General features: G+C 42.6%; 2 protein-coding genes across 11 annotated transcripts in view; one reads left to right on the top strand and one right to left on the bottom strand.

Moving 5' to 3' along the window:
- Positions 1-2389: 2389 nt before the first annotated feature.
- Positions 2390-14134, bottom strand: MDH1 (malate dehydrogenase 1). The gene is given in 9 exon segments (NM_001245608.2): positions 2390-2995; positions 3360-3449; positions 3656-3769; positions 4852-5028; positions 5142-5264; positions 6593-6768; positions 7709-7805; positions 8701-8799; positions 14081-14134. Coding segments are annotated over 9 exon segments (1005 nt in total). The 5' UTR covers positions 14084-14134; the 3' UTR covers positions 2390-2869.
- Positions 14135-14352: 218 nt separating this feature from the next.
- WDPCP (WD repeat containing planar cell polarity effector) overlaps positions 14353-15811 on the top strand; it is a 144827-nt gene continuing 143368 nt past the window's right edge. For 9 of the 10 annotated variants that reach the window (XM_072927656.1, XM_072927659.1, XM_072927658.1 and 6 more), the window contains exon 1: positions 14354-14534. The gene's annotated coding sequence lies outside the window, so the exon portion shown is untranslated. Of the gene's footprint in view, positions 14535-15811 lie in introns of all 10 variants that reach the window. The other variant, XM_072927664.1, reaches the window with a different exon arrangement.

Raw genomic sequence — 15811 nt, forward strand, 5'->3', positions numbered from 1 at the left:
CTGCTGTTTAAGCTGCAAATAGTTATAGTTATGTAACTTCCTCTTTTATTACTACTGAGGTATAGCTATTCCCTAGGATTTGGAATTCTTGGAATACTTGGAATTCAAAATGTGTCTATAGATGTAAAAAGACCCCAAAGGAAATAATTCTAATAAGCTTATTCAGGACATCTTTCCTCGGGTTTGTAAATCCAGTGCTCCGAAAGCACTTGCCAGAGAAGTTCTCCTGCCTTCCCTTGAGGAAAATGAGATTCAAACCTATTGATTGGATGTGATGTGATTGCTTATAACTCTGCCCAGGGGTGAAGCTCTGTGGTGAGTGCCAGTATAATGTTGATTTAGATTCATTTGTTAGATCTGGGGTTTCCAACTTCAGCTGAGTTACTGTAAGAAATCGCAGGAACAGCTCTACTGGGGGAATGATGATGCGAGACAAACTTGGAATCGGTTTTTTGTTCATTTGGGGAAAAGCTTTCTTTCTTTTCCCTCTCAAAAGAATTCTTCCTGGGAATGGAAAGCTGTCAAGAAAGCACAAAGAGATCAGATTAGCAGCCTGCCTTGTGCAGTTTCAGGAGCACGAAGGGAGGATTTGGGATTCAGGGATTTGGTGTTCCACCACAAGGCATGCCAGCCAGGCTGAACAATTTCCAGCCTTCCCTGGGAGCCTTGCTGCTGACACACAGACTCAGCCAGGAGCCCTAATGTTCTCAGCTGTTCCATCTAGGAACCTTCCAGAAGTGGATCTGACAATTCCAGCCCTAATTTCCCCTGGGATTTGTTTCTCAAAGAATGCTTGTACGTACTCTCTCAGGAGCTGCTGCTTGAAGTTCCAGCTTTTGTTCTCTTGGAGAAGTAATCAATGTACTTGGAGAAGTAAAGAATGGATGTGAAAGCCTTCCCTGCACAGAAAGACTTTATGTCCTGGAAATACCTCATCAGTAACTGGAGAGTAACTAACTTCCAATAAAGGAATTTTCACCATGTGGTAGCTTGTAAGTAGCAGGATAGCAAAGAATTTGGACAATGAGCAGGTGAGAGATTGCCTGTTCAACTGGTTCATGAAGTGTGGAGGGAACAGAAACAGTGCTTAAACTCAGCATGAGGAGATAAATGTCAGTGCAAACTCTTAACTGGAGCTCAGTGCATCAGGAGAGAGAGATACTCCACCAAGTGCAGAGCTTACAATGGAAGGGTTCTGATACATGGTTAGAAGCATTACTTTACAAGAAATTAGTTGTCTCACGCAGAAGGCTGCTTCAAAACAGAATCAAAAAGCCCTGAAGAGCCAGATCTTCCAGATTTTCTTTCTTAAAGCTAATTCCTTACATGGTGATGCTGCAGTAGGTATGGCACAAAGAACACCAGCAGCATTTATCATCCCTTATTTATATTTATCAGGCATAGATGTGCATTTTTTTCCTTTACTTAGTCTTTTTACACCAAGTAACAGTATGCACTGCAGCCATCTCCTGTAACATTCACTACAAAACCACCTTAATTTAAAATAAATTGCAGCATGGTAATTACTGCAATGAATTCCTTTGAGCCCTGAGCACATGTTGAAATGAGATTTTACTGACTTTCCATGGAACTGCCAGAAGGCAGTCAAACACAGTGGCAGCTTTTCTTCCCACCCTAATTTCTGCAGAAGTGCCCAAACTGTCATGAAAAGACAGGTGCATGACATTTTCTCCTCAAAACTAAACTCTAAGGGGCTCAGAGGAATGAGAAAAACAGTGAAAAAAATACAACTGTGTATACTTCCTGTCTATTTTTAAGACTGCATAAATGCTTGCAACAGCTGCTTCATAAGCATTCATGGCCTTCACCCACTGTGCCCTGTGCTGCTGCACATTCCCATTTCCTGAAATGCTTCTCTCCCCTTTCACCTCTACATATAAGTCTCTGCTGCAGCCATTGTCACTGTACTCAATCAGTACACTAATATTCTGACAGCAGACTTATTTTTATGCATAGGCTTACTGATGTTTGCTGATTTATTTTATATTATGGCTGGTAAATCCTCAAAGAAACCATTCAATTTGCTTATAATTCAGTTTAACCTTTCTTTTTCTTGTCAAAAAAGTTCTGTTTTTCAAATCCTCATTAAATGAAAACAAACCAAAAAAGAAAAATGAGACTCCAGATATGATAGAACAAGATTTACTTTAGTACAAGGCAGGAACTGCTGTTAGAACAGGACAGACACCAACTCAGGCAAAGGGAAATGTTAATCATTACAAAAGTTAATAATGCTTAAAGCTTAAACTAGCTTCCCTCAGTTTCCTAAAACAGGCTTTCAAGGTTTTTTTATCTTGTACTATCAAACTGTGTTAGTTACATAACTAAAACATGCAAATAAAGTGCAACAGACTACTCTTAGCCAGTATCTGATTGAACAACTTTTAATATTTCTACTGACAAACATTGTAAGCATAACCAGAGTGAAATGTATTTACTTGAAGTCTGTCCAGCGATGGACTTGGGTCACTAATTTCACTTTCAGCTGAGACAGAGGCTGCTGAAGTGATCACAGACTGGGATGTGCTCCAGTGGTGCCAAATTCTAATCAAAACTCAGATTGTGCGTTAGTAGCCAAGGCCGAGGCAAACAATTATCCTGTACCATACACAAAAGCAACTAGGATTGAACAGACAAAAACTTTGGTCAACAAACTAGTTTTACTTCTTTAATAATATTTTGCTAATAACTCAAGAGGCACGACAGTACCAGTAAGCATATGAACTTTAAAATGCACAATGGCCACAGACAGCTGACTTGGATACAGTATTGGTGCTTGGTAGCAGACCTACAGACGGCTTTTCAATTCTTCCACTCTGAAGTGATTTTGTATTTCCTCCTGACTTAGTCATGCACTGGAGAGGAATTCCACAGCAGTCTCCTTCTCTTCAGTTAACTCCTTGGCAGTAAGATCCATCTTCTCACGAGAAAAATCATTAATAGGAAGACCCTCAACAAACTTCCAGGTCTTGTCCTGATTGAAAACAAACAAATAAAAAGCTCCCCATGTAAGAACAGGCTTCATTCAGTCTGCATGAAAGAAACTTTGTGGCATAAGAACACAGCTCATGGCCCTAAGAACCACATCAGGCAGAAGTTAATTTTATTCCAGATAAAGAATGCAACCAGCACCAGGTAGTCATGTCAGATTGTATTTGTCAGCACTTAGCTGACAATCAAGTTAACTTTACTTGGTTAATAAGAGTCCTCTCTGTGAAAGAGAGACTGCTAAACGCCCACATCCCAGCAACTGCAGTCCCACACTGCTACTAACCAGCTCACATGACAGTTTAATAGGTCTTGCAGAAGATATATGGATTTAAATACAGCCTAGTTACCTTGATCACAACAGGGAATGAATATAGCAGATCTTCAGGAACCCCATAAGAATTGCCATCAGAAATTACTCCCATTGAAACAAACTCCCCCTGAAATGAGAAAAGTCAGAGATAGAGACATTTTTCACTGCTAGAAGCAAGCAAATTTTTCAAGATTTTCTATATCCTTTATCTCTTTTGACACAACTTACTCCAGAAAAAGATTCTTTATCTGAACACACAGACACTCGGGGTCAGGGAGGCGGGCACAGAACAAAAGCATTAGGCAAACAAGCACGTTAACAGCCACATCTTACCGCTGGAGTGCCAAACCAGATGTCCCTCACATGATCACAGATAGCTTTGGCAGCTGACATGGCACTGGACAGCTTCCTGGCTTTAATAACAGCTGCTCCACGTTGCTGAACAGTCTGCAATTAAGGAAAAAACCCAACCATAACTGAATTGTAAAGCAGCAAAACCATGGCTTGGTCTACATGCTGTTAGTAAATGCCATTGTTGTATGTAATTGTTTAATTTTATCAGCGAAGATACAGTTCTGTCACTAAACAAACATAGTATACAATCCAGAAATACAATCTAAAAGAGTTTTGCCAACACAATTGCAGCAATGTTTCAGAGGCTCATTCCTCAACTTTACAGCTAGGACTACTCTCACACCAGCCAGATGTCTCAAGCTTTTCCCACCAGGAGACTTTGTGCATGTCAACAGCAGCAGCTGTCTCGAGCAACACACTGTCATTTAAGGTCTTCTGCTGAATACCAACGAGAAACACTTGCTGGTCTCAATCCTACAACACTTAATGCATACAATTAATTTAATTCCTGAGGATAGCTGAATCTACCTCATCATACTCAAGTTAATAGTTTCTAAATTTAATAGTTTTGGTAAAGTTTCATTCATCTAGGGCTTTAGTAACCCATTTCCCTTCATATTTTGCTTAGGTAGCCTGTGCTCTTGATCAATTAATACCATTATTTTGTTTCACTAACTTAGATTATTATTTATTACTACCCTACAATAAGACACTTGCAAGCATTTCCTAGATTTTTCAGATTCCTTTTCAGAAATGGTGCTGATGATGCCACATATCTAGAATAGGGAACTGTGTGTGTGTGTCTGTGCACAGTCATGAGCAGGGAAAGAGCTGCTGGCCTTTTCTGGTGGGTGGGGAGCATCAAATGAATCATCCCACTTCATCTACAAAACTGCCCCAAAAAGTCACCATAGTGAAATGCCAGGGGTGTTCCTGTGTCACACAAGTTTCACATGAGAAATGTGATCAAAACTCTTTGTTGAATCATTTTAGCATTCCAGTTGGATTTTTCTAACGGAAGTTACATAGACTTTCCAGCCTTGAATTTTCCAAGGGCAAATAACTGATAGCAAGAAGATATCTGAAGATGGCTTATTCTAGTGAGGGAAATTTCAGATGAGGTTAGGAGAAAGCACAAGCACAAAATAACCATTAAAAAAAAAAAGTTTTCTTACCAGGATAAAGTCTCCCTTCAGCCAGCTGTCATCTTTTATAGCTTCATAGACTCCAACTTCCTTTCCTTTCACATTTACCTTTGCATGGTTAACATCAGGATATTGAGTGGAGGAGTGGTTGCCCCAGATGATGACATTCTTCACATCATTAGCAGTCACACCAAGTTTCAGAGCAATCTAATTGGAAATTAAAGATGCCCATTGCATTGACTTCAGTTTCTCCATTTACAGGCTTTGAAAGCACTGCTCTGTTTGTATTTAGCAGAGATAACACAATGGTTCTTTTTTACCTGAGATTTGGCTCTGTTGTGATCCAAACGAGTTAAGCAGCTGAAGTTTTCCTTTGGTATGGATGGGGCTGACTTTGATGCAATCAGGCAGTTGGTATTCGCTGGATTCCCAACAACCACAACCTAGGAATGAAAAAAGGAAAGATGAAGTAGGTATTTCTGCAAAACACCTCCCTTCAGTGAAATACACTGCTTGGCCTTCAAAGAAGCTGTCTAAAAATTAAGTTTTCTAATCTCTTGGTTGTCTTCAACGAGATTGTTTTTTAAGTGTGTCATTCATAGTCACCCAATCTTCTGTAACTGCACAAAAAAATATTTCCCAGGTAGGTATTTTCTTTAACTTGACATCCAATGTGAAAGGCAACAAGACTTCTAGGGAGATTTGTATACTGACCTACAGCCTGGCTTCAAACCTCATGCTACCAGATATAGAGACACACCAAGCACACTTTTAACCAACCACTTTTCAATGCTTTCTGGACTGGCTGCCACTGTTTTATATAATTGCTTTATAATTAAGAAAGCCAGAACAGTTACTTATCTCAATGTTCATAGGCAGTTAGAAGTAAAACACTGCCTCAACTTAGATCAATTTATTACTATGCAAAACTGATTTTTATTCATCCTTCATTTGTGCCTTGAATGACTTATGTCAAACTCCATATACTCTAAATCACACAAGCTGATCTGCAAACCTCCCTTTGTATTTCCCCTTTTGAAAGTGAGTTCAGTAAGTTTTCCACTACTCTGCAATAGTCATATTGATAGTTTTTATTCCAACTGGATAAAGCAGCAAACACATCTTTAGAAGCTGTAGGAAGTTCATCAGCAGACATTAAAAAGTCAGTTACAAAGCACAGTCAGAGTCTGGGTCTGAGATTAAGAGCAGTGGGAGAGCAGCCACATGATCCCATTAACTGTGCTGAAGGAATCTGAGAGAGAACAATTAAAATCTTCTAATGCTCCAAGTAAGATGCAAACAACCTAAATAAAACCGATTTTTGTGCAACTGTAATTCCATATTGATACTGAAGTTAAGGGTCATTATATTAAAGGACACAGATGGATATGAAGGAGGCAGCTGCATTTAGTTAATTCAGTTCTCCTAGAGAAGAGTGATAACATGCAAAAGACTGCTTTTTTTTTTTTTTTAATACAGTTTTATGGGGTTGCTTTTCAAATTGGTGGTAACCAGTTCAGAGTACGTGTAGAATACAGCAATACAATGTAAGACTCACCTTTTTCACCAAACAAATTAATGACCAAATCATCCACCTATTTAACATTCTGTTTCCTATCTGCCCTTGACTGTTTTTTGGTCTATTTTCCAGGGCATAAGGAAAGGAATGCCCACACTGAACAGGCTCCTGCTTGTGCAATATTCTTCTACAATGTAACCAGATCTCTACATAGCAGAGAATTACTGTTTTAAATTCAGTTCCTATATTCACCTTGACAGTCTTTTTGGCATACTTGTCCAAGGCTGCACCCTGAGACTTGAAAATTTTCACATTTGCTTTGAGTAAATCCTTCCTCTCCATGCCCTCTCTCCTTGGCATGGAGCCAACCAGAATTGCTATGTCGAGGTCTTTGAATGCAACTTCCTCCTTGTCTGTTGGAATGACCTCTAAAAAAAAAGGAAAGGGGGAAAAGAATTCAGCAAGATAAATACTCATGGCATAGTGCTAACAGAATATTCTTTTGTGCATAAACAGTATATAATCTAATCTGACAAGACCACCACCTTCCCCTTCCAGAAATACAAGTAACAGTCATTTGGCCCTACCTCCACAGATTAAATACATCCCAGTAAATGGGTTTTATATACAAATATTTATCTAAAGTGGAAAACACAGGAGAAATCTGTGTAAAAAGATACATTTCATTTGCTTCTAAAAATATGTATATAAGTACATACGCTTTTCTTTACTTTTACAATAAAATTTCAGTGGAAAGGACCAACACAAGTGAAGTTTTGCTGCCCCCTTACCAATTCAAAGCAGAGAAGGTTTGATTTGTGCAAGAGCTGTTACCTACATGCTTTCTTTGTCACATGTTATACTAATCACACTAACTCCTACTTGCTCCCTTTCTTCTGCTTGTTTAAACTATCAGAACTCAGCTTATTTGCATGGCTTGAGGATTTTTATCTTATATCTTTATATTGAAGATATTTTTAAGATTAAATTAGGGGTTTTTTTAATTTAAATTTTGAAATAAATATAATATACATAATATAGCCATGATATCTATATTTCCTGGCCGGGCCAGAGTACAATGAACATATGCACAAGTATCTGATAATTCCTTGTCCAGGCTGAAAGCCCAGGATTAGATGATATAAACCCTGGTATCTGCATTGCCAATTCTGTTCACAAAACCTATTTGATGCCATTCTTCCTAGCTTACAAGCTAAGTTAAATTGATTACATTCTACAAAATACAAAACCAAAGAAGGATCATCTAAGATTTTCTTCTGCCTAACTTCCTGCCAGCTACAGGGACTCATAAATGCAAGAATTGTACTGCAGCATCTCATAGGTATAAGTAAAAATTGTTTTGGCCACCTCTGAGCAGCGGCAGAGCACAGTCCTGCAGCTCCATCACCACACCTTCCAGCACCGTCATCATAGGAGTTATGTCCAGCAGCACAAGAATAAGAGGCTGGAAAGAAAGAAAAGCTGTAGTGCAGGCTGGGCACAATGCATTTTGAAAATGAATTTGTCTTGTACTCAGCTGTTACCTCGTGCAAGATTTAAAACCCATTTGCAGAAAACAACTTCAGCACAACCAACACCTGACAGCTTGCATAACAGAGCAGAACTCCCATTTTCCCCACTTAAGGAAGAAATTACTTCCACATTGGTAAACCATTGCAGAACTCCCATTTTCCCCACTTAAGGAAGAAATTACTTCCACATTGGTAAACCATTCTGAGTGTCTGTGAGGAAACCAATCTCAGGCACTGCAGTTCTGACATTCATTCACTCCTGTGCCAGCAGGAGCAGGGAGGTCATTCTTTCTCTGTACTTGGCACTGGTGAGGCCCCACCTCGAGTGCTGTGCCCAGCTCTGGCCCCTCAGTTTGGGAAGGATGTAGAGATGCTGGAGCACATCCAGAGGAGGCACCGAGGCTGGAGAGGGGCTGGGAACACAAACCCTGTGAGGAACCACTGAGGGAGCTGGGGGTGCTCAGCCTGGAGAAAAGGAGACTCAGGGGTGACCTCAGCACTCCCCACAGCTCCTGAAAGGTGGCTGTGCTCAGGTGGGGTTGGTCTCTTTCTCCTTGCAGCACTGACAGAACCAGAGGTCACAGTCTCAAGCTGTGCCAAGGGAAATTCAGGTTGGATATAAGGAAAAAGTTTTTTACAGAAAAAGTGATAAAGTTCTGGAATGGCTGCCCAGGAAGGTGGTGGAGTGCCCATCCCTGGGTGTGTTTAACAAAGCCTGGATGTGGCACTGGCTGCCAGGGTTGAGTTGAGGTGCTGGGGCTGGGTTGGACTCGATGATCTTGAAGGTCTCTTCCACCCTGGTGATTGTGGGAATTCTGCGTGAGTTACCTGGTCTTTGCCGAAGACATCGCCCTTGGCAATGCTGTAGAGGAGGGAGTAAGCAATCTGCCCAGCTGCTCCAGTCACCAGCACTCTGACAGGCTCACCCTGCAGGGAAATGACACAGCCTTACCCACAGCTCCACACCAGCCCCACACCAGTTAAAAGCTAAGTTACTGCAGCAAGAACGTTATCATTATTTAACCTGGATGAAAGCGTGTGCCTAAAGGTGGATCAGCTCCAGCTCCTGGGATCACACTTCTGGTTCTGCTAGAACCACCAGCAATTTCCCTGTTGGTTTTACAGAAACATACCACAGCTGCAAAAAAGATCCTTAAGAATTGTTCCTGGAAAACTTGCAGAATGCCAGGAATAACATTGTATTTGAAAAATTTTGCATTCCCTTCAACACTGCCTTGTTAACATAAAGACAATACAACATACACCCCACCCATTCATACTTGACATTTACTACAGAAGTTTCACTCTTGACTGGTTTTCAGATTCTTTCCATTTCAAGGGCTGTTCCCATTAAGCACTTTGAATGCTTATTTGCAAGCAAAGACTTAATGAATGGCATAAACCAAAGAATCTAGTGGACTTAAAACTACTGCCTCACTAAACTGTCAGGCAGCAAATTTAACTAATCCACAGACAAAAGCTACATTATGAACAAATACAGACACTACTATCCATAATACAACTGTCTTTTGTCAAACAGACACAAAACTCCAACAGACTGGGAGAAGACTGCCAAAATGCTACTATATTGCAAATAAGAGGGGAATAAGGGCTTGCCCTGTAGCAAAATGACACTTTGGTAAGCAAAACCAGGACTGGGAGAAATCCAGATGTTATTTAATATTGAAAATTAAAGGCTGTGAGAGTTTGGGTTGGTCAGCCTGGAGAAGAAAAGGTACCAGGGTGGCTTTTCAATACTCAAAGGGGACTTATGAAAAGAGTAGGACAAACTTCCAGTAGGGCCTGTTATGAAATGACAAGGGGCAATAGTTTTAAAATTAAAAGAGGACAAACCAAGATAAGAAATAAATACTTTACAATAAGGATGGTGAAACACTGGCACAGATTGTCCAGATAAGTGGTGGTTGCCCCACCCCTGGAAACATTCAAGGTCAAATTGGACAGATCTATGAAAAACCTGGTCTTGTTGAAGATGTCCCTGCCAAATGCAGGGAGGTGGACCAATGACCTTTAAAAGTTTGTTCAAACCCAAAGCATTCTATGATTCTATCAAAATGGTCCACGTGGCAGAGGATGTGAATAACCCAGTATTTCGTAAACCTGTTATTAGTATTTCCCTTTTTCTTTAGAGGCAATAGGGCTGGGGCAGATTGTGTTAGGACAGGAACAAGCAGACTGACCAGCCTGCTGGAATGCCAAGCCCAGTTCTTCAGAAAATTAAAAGATGATCATTTGAGATACACACTAGGCATAACTGAATGTGAAAGAAGTGATTTAATTGCATTCCAGGCTACATTATGAAAAGCTGCAGAGCAAAGACAGGCCTTGCACTCAGTGCTGGTGATATTGCAGATGGAATACTGAGTCCAGCTCTGGAAACCTGAGTTCTGTATGGCTCTGGGGTCTGTAAGGTGAGGCTGAGGCTGCTGGACATAGTCTGCAAAGGCAGAGGATAAGGGGGATCTAACAGCAGACCACCACAACTTCACGGAGAAAAATAACACTGCTCCCAACACCTCTCAGCAGGGGCAGAACAGGGTGCAACAGCTACAAATTAAGAGAAAAACTCATGATTGTGTGGTACTGCTGCAGCAGAACAGGGTACCCAGAGGGTCTGCATAAGCTTCACCCCTGGCAGTTTCCAAGGCCCAGACCAAACCACCTATGACATGACCTATCAGTGGCAAAAGTCTGCCTGTCAGGCTGGATTAGAGAACTTCCAGGCATGGAACAAGAAAGAGGGCAGACTCTATGACCTCTACAGATCCCTCCCAACCAGGATTCCTGTCACTGATATTTATAGGAAAGCCATGTGGGGCTTCCAGTGTATTCTCTCTGCAGAAGTGACCAGCCAAGCACAGTAGTGTTAGATAATTAAAAAAATTAGGCTACTTCCCCCATTTTATCACATACTAGATATAATCAGAGCATAAATGATGACTGAAATCGCAGATTTAGACCTGGCCTTCATTATGGGAATGATTATTTAAATAACTCGTCACCCAACTGCCCGTTACACGGTGTTGAAGTGCATTACTCTCTTTTGAACTCGTCCTACCACGAGTCACACCCCTCTAACTTCATCCAAACTCCACTGTGAGGGGAAGGAGAGCAGACAATCAGTTCTTGGTGGTTTAAATCTCAAAAATAGTTCTGGTACTCTATTCTTGAGCAGGAAAATGTACCCTAACATCTAAATGATGATGGGTAGCACGGATTTAGATGCATATCAAATTTTCAAGCCAACTCTTCAGTATGTTTCTAACAAGAATCTACATTTTATTTATATAAATGGAACAATAAACACTCTTTTAAGGCAGCTAACCACATTAGTTAGTAAAATAAGTACTGAAGAGTTATTCATTATATAAAATCCCCATTATATAAAAAGTGATCCTGTGCTAAGCTATTCCAGAACTCACAGGTAGCAGCAAAACATGTTTTCTTCATAAGGTATCTGAAACCACTTTTGAATTGATTTCGGAATTTCCAGTGAATAGAAGAAAGATTTTAAGGTTCTTTCTTCTAAAGTAGTGTCACAAAAGGGGGAAAAGGAAAAGAGATTTTTTTTTCCCAGTCTATGAACTTTATAAGCCAGTCTGATTAAAACATAAAAAATGCCAACTTATCCACTAGCATTATGGTGGATAAGCAGAACAGGAAAGGGAAGGAGTAGAAGATAAAAAGGTAAGAAGTAGGACTATTTATTATTTTTTTACTGAGACAAACTTAGCATTTACTCTCTAAAAAAACCCTCAAACCTTCTGTCATGACTCAGCTCCTCCTTCTCAACATAATTATTTAATACCATCCTTGCTGTTGTCCCCCATTTGGGGCTGGAGGAAAACACACAAACTAAAATAAGCTGAGGAGTGCTGCCTACTTGTCTTTTCTTTCCAAACCTTCAGTACATTGGATTCAGTGTATTCCCCAGACCTTTCTACCCCTGCACCAATTGTGTGGATTTAGCATCAAACAAACTTCCATGCTCTCTCTTAAACCCAGAAGCTGGATTAACAAACCAAAAACGTTCTGCTGCTTACAAAATGTGGATAACTCTCACCAAAAAAAACGTACTTATCAGATTAAAATCGGCCTCACTGAGTGTCTGAGGCTACTTTTAGAGAGATGAGAAGCTCCCCAACAGAAGTTGTAGGTTCCAGACACGTTAACCCGTGACTTGGCTCCTGCAGGGCTTTCATGCTGTGGTAACTGCAGGGGTGACCTTTACTCACTCTCAGGTATACAGGAACTAGAGGACAAATTAAGCAACAACCAGCTGAACTATTTCGTTCCAAAGCCTTCCCCACTCCACATTCAACCGATGTAGAGTTATAAAGCTTTAGGAAAATAAAAGAGTAGCAGAAGTAATTATAAAAAGGATGAGGGAGAAAAGCCCCAACAACTGACCATTGCATCCCCACGTACCCTTCTTCATTTAATCCACAAAATGTAGGATCTCTCCCCTCCTAAACTACCTCAGATAAAAGCAAAGCCTCCAATATCAAGTGAGGAATTTGAGGTCTTAACGCCCTCCCCACACACTTTGGTTTAAGAACTCAGTGCCTCAGTTATTTCTGTGATTACAGCTGATATCAGCAGACCCCAAACATTCGTGCCATACCTGCAAACAGCACTGCACTGCAAAACTGATGCAGGAGGTTACAAAGATAAGTAAAACATAACCCACAACCTATCAAATGTTGTGACAGGAACATCCTGACTACACAAGTGATAGACTTTGCATTGGTAATTGCAGTTATGAGATTATTAACAGATTATTGCTGACAAACTTGTCTATAAAATACCAGCAGCTTAACATTATTCCTGAATATTGAACGTTATTCCAGCCAACTAAGCTATCCCACCTTGCTTTACAATAATTACTTAATCATTAAAATATATTTTTATCTCTTCCAAAGTCTAGAGTCTGCCTAAGGAACTTTCCCTTTGCTCTTCCTTCTTTAAAGCAGAGATGTGGGGACAAGAAACAGGATTGGAAACGGAGCAGAAAGTCTCAGCAAGGCAGCTGTGCACTTGAAGAACACCAGCAGTGCAGTGGTTCAGAGACCAAAGCAATTCCAAAGGCATTCCTTCCTCAAGGAATGACCTTGACACAGGTGTCCTGTAAAACTTTTTCCATTTCATTGAGCTAATGGTGGTTGCACTGACAGATGATTTTATTTCAGAAATGTAAAGCCTCTGCCCAACACCACATGCATAATCTGAACACCAAAGGCAAGATAAAAACAGCGACATTCTGAAAAGTCTGGACATCAAAGTTCTTGTGAGACCAGCCCATCCATGTCAGCTCATCCATGTCTCAATGCTTTGAGAGTTCACATGCAAACTAGAGCTTGCTGTCATGTTGTCACTCCTGCAAACTCCCATTTTAAATAGAAATAGTAGAAAGGAAGGATAAAGTTTACAGATTTTGATATTTTTTAGGGTACAGCTGAAATCAGCCACATTTCAGAGCATGCAAGCATCCTTTCTATAGCAAAATACTGAAAGTGAAGGTTTGCATAACAGGGCATTGAGTCTAGAGAAACACAGAGATATTTTCATGCCTAGAAAGGAAAGCAAGGTCTCTGTGCAGGTTTATATATCTGTATGTACACACAGAAAAGCAGAGCACTGCAGCTCACCTCTGTAACCTCATTGCAGAACTCGAAGGACTCCCTGACAATCTAGAGTCTGAACAAACAGCTGGATTTCCGACAGCGAGCAGAGCCAATAAAGACATTGCACAAGCACTTTCCCTTCAGCTAACACAGAACCGCACCAAAACCTTTCAGAGCGAAGGCGCTGCCAGTCCCCGCGTCCCGAGGGCGATGTCGCAGCCTGGGCGCCGGGAAGGGCTCGATGGGCCCTTGGGAGCCGATCCCACGGGGCACACCGCGCCTCCCCCGCCGGGCCTGGGACGGGGAGAGGCAGAGCCGCCGCCAGGCCCGCACCGACCCCGCCAAGGTCACCGGGGCTGCGGAGAGCCCCGGGGCGCCGCCGGGCCCGGCTGCTCCGGTGCCACGGCCACCGCCAGGTCACCCCTGCCCCTCACCGCCCGGGCCCTCCCGGGAGCGGCGCGGCCAGGCGGGGGAGGCGACACCATTCCGGGGTCACCTCCTCACCCCTGCCCCGAGCCGAAGGAACCCGAGGGGAGCGGTAGCGCGGCGGGCCCGGTACCGACCATGTCTGCGGGAGCTGCGGGTCCGCCGGCTGCTCGAGGTCACCTCTGCGGCGCGACTGCGGCCGTGGCAGCGCTGCGCCGAGCTGCCGTGAGGCGGCGGGGCGCGCGGCAGCGCGCGGCTGCCTGGGGCTTGTAGTCGTGCTCACCGCCGGCTAGTACCGCTCGGCGGCCGGAGAGAACTACAACTCCCATCGTGCCGCGGGGGCGGCGCGCCGCGCCCCCGCACGCCATTGGCTGTCGCTTCTCCCCGCCTCGCCCCATTCATTGAAGCGAGAGCGGCTGCGGCAGGCGCGGGCTTGTCGGGCGGCGCATGCGCGCTCGGCGGGGAGGGAGCGGCGGCGCATGCGCGGGGGCGGCGCGGGTGGTTGCTGCGGTGACGCGCGGGACGGGCCCCGGTGCCGGCGGGACAAGCCCCGGTGCCGGCGGGACAGGCCCCGGTGCCTCGGAGCGCTCGGTGGGTGCGAGTGCGTGGCCCGGTCCTGCCCTGCCCTGCCAGAAATCCCCCCGGGGATCCCGGAGCCGCGAGCCCGGGGCGGGCAGAGCGTTCCCCTCGCGTTCCCCTCGCCCTTCCCTCCCGCTGCCCCACACCTCATGCAGTCCCGCCATCCCGCTGCTTGGTCCTTTCCTTTTTATTTTCAGGGAGAGCGTGGCTAAGCTAGCGGTCAGTTGTACAAAAATAAAGCTGCTCGTTGACTTGTATTTCGAATTGTTGAGTGAAGTAAATTCCTTTGGTGTGGCTGTAAGGGAGGCTGGTACCGGCATAAATCAGAATAGAGCTTCATCAGCTCTGTAAGGGTGCAAAGGAAGGGCTTGGACAGCACAGTTGGTTTTTGTTTTCCCTCAGGTCCTTACAGGATTCCCTGTTAAGAGTTTTCTGCAGGTCTCCCTTTGTCCCAGTGCTTTTCTGCAGGATTAGTTTGAAATCTTACTCTAATCCCTATAGTAGTATTAAAACAAAAAACCAAAACAGTCTAAGGAGCGTGTATACTGAGGCAATTTGAAATCTTACTCTAGTCCTTATAGTAGTATTAAAAAAAAACCAAAACAGTCTAAGGAGCGAGTATACTGAGGCAATTTGAAATCTTACTCTAGTCCTTATAGCTATGAACAAGAACTATTAAAATTGTGGTTTAGAGAATTAATACAGAGTTGTTGTTTATTTTTTTTTTATTCCTGGTGCTGATGTCCCAAACATAATTTTTTTAAAAATCAGTGTAAGGAGGAGCATGTATACTGAAGCAATTTAAAATCTTGCTCTAGTCCTTATAGTTGTATTTTTGAAAAGCAATGTAAGGAGCATGTATACTAAGGCAATTTGAAATCTTACTCTAGTCCTTATAGATATGAACAAGAACTATTAAATCGTGATTTAGAAAATTAATACAGGGTTGTTTTTTTTTTTATTATTTTTATTCCTGGTGCTGATGTCCCAAAGATAATTTTTTAAAAAAACAATGTAAGGAGCATGTATACTGAGGCAATTTGAAATCTTACTCTAGTCCTTATAGTAAAGCAGAGCACAGGGCTGGCTTGCTGGGAAGCAGAGGGAAACTTGGCAAGGAAGAGGAAACTTGTTGAACACAGAATTTCTCAGTGTGTCCTGAGAGGTGATTCTTAACCTTTCTGCACCCAGACGTTGTGCAGACTTTATTAACACTATTTAAGACAGTATAAGATTTAAATATACACAAAATCTGATGTGGACCCACATAAGGTGATTTCAACTGACCA

This window comes from Taeniopygia guttata, chromosome 3, assembly GCF_048771995.1.
Source record: "Taeniopygia guttata chromosome 3, bTaeGut7.mat, whole genome shotgun sequence".
In the NCBI taxonomy this organism is placed as follows: Eukaryota; Metazoa; Chordata; class Aves; order Passeriformes; family Estrildidae; genus Taeniopygia; species Taeniopygia guttata.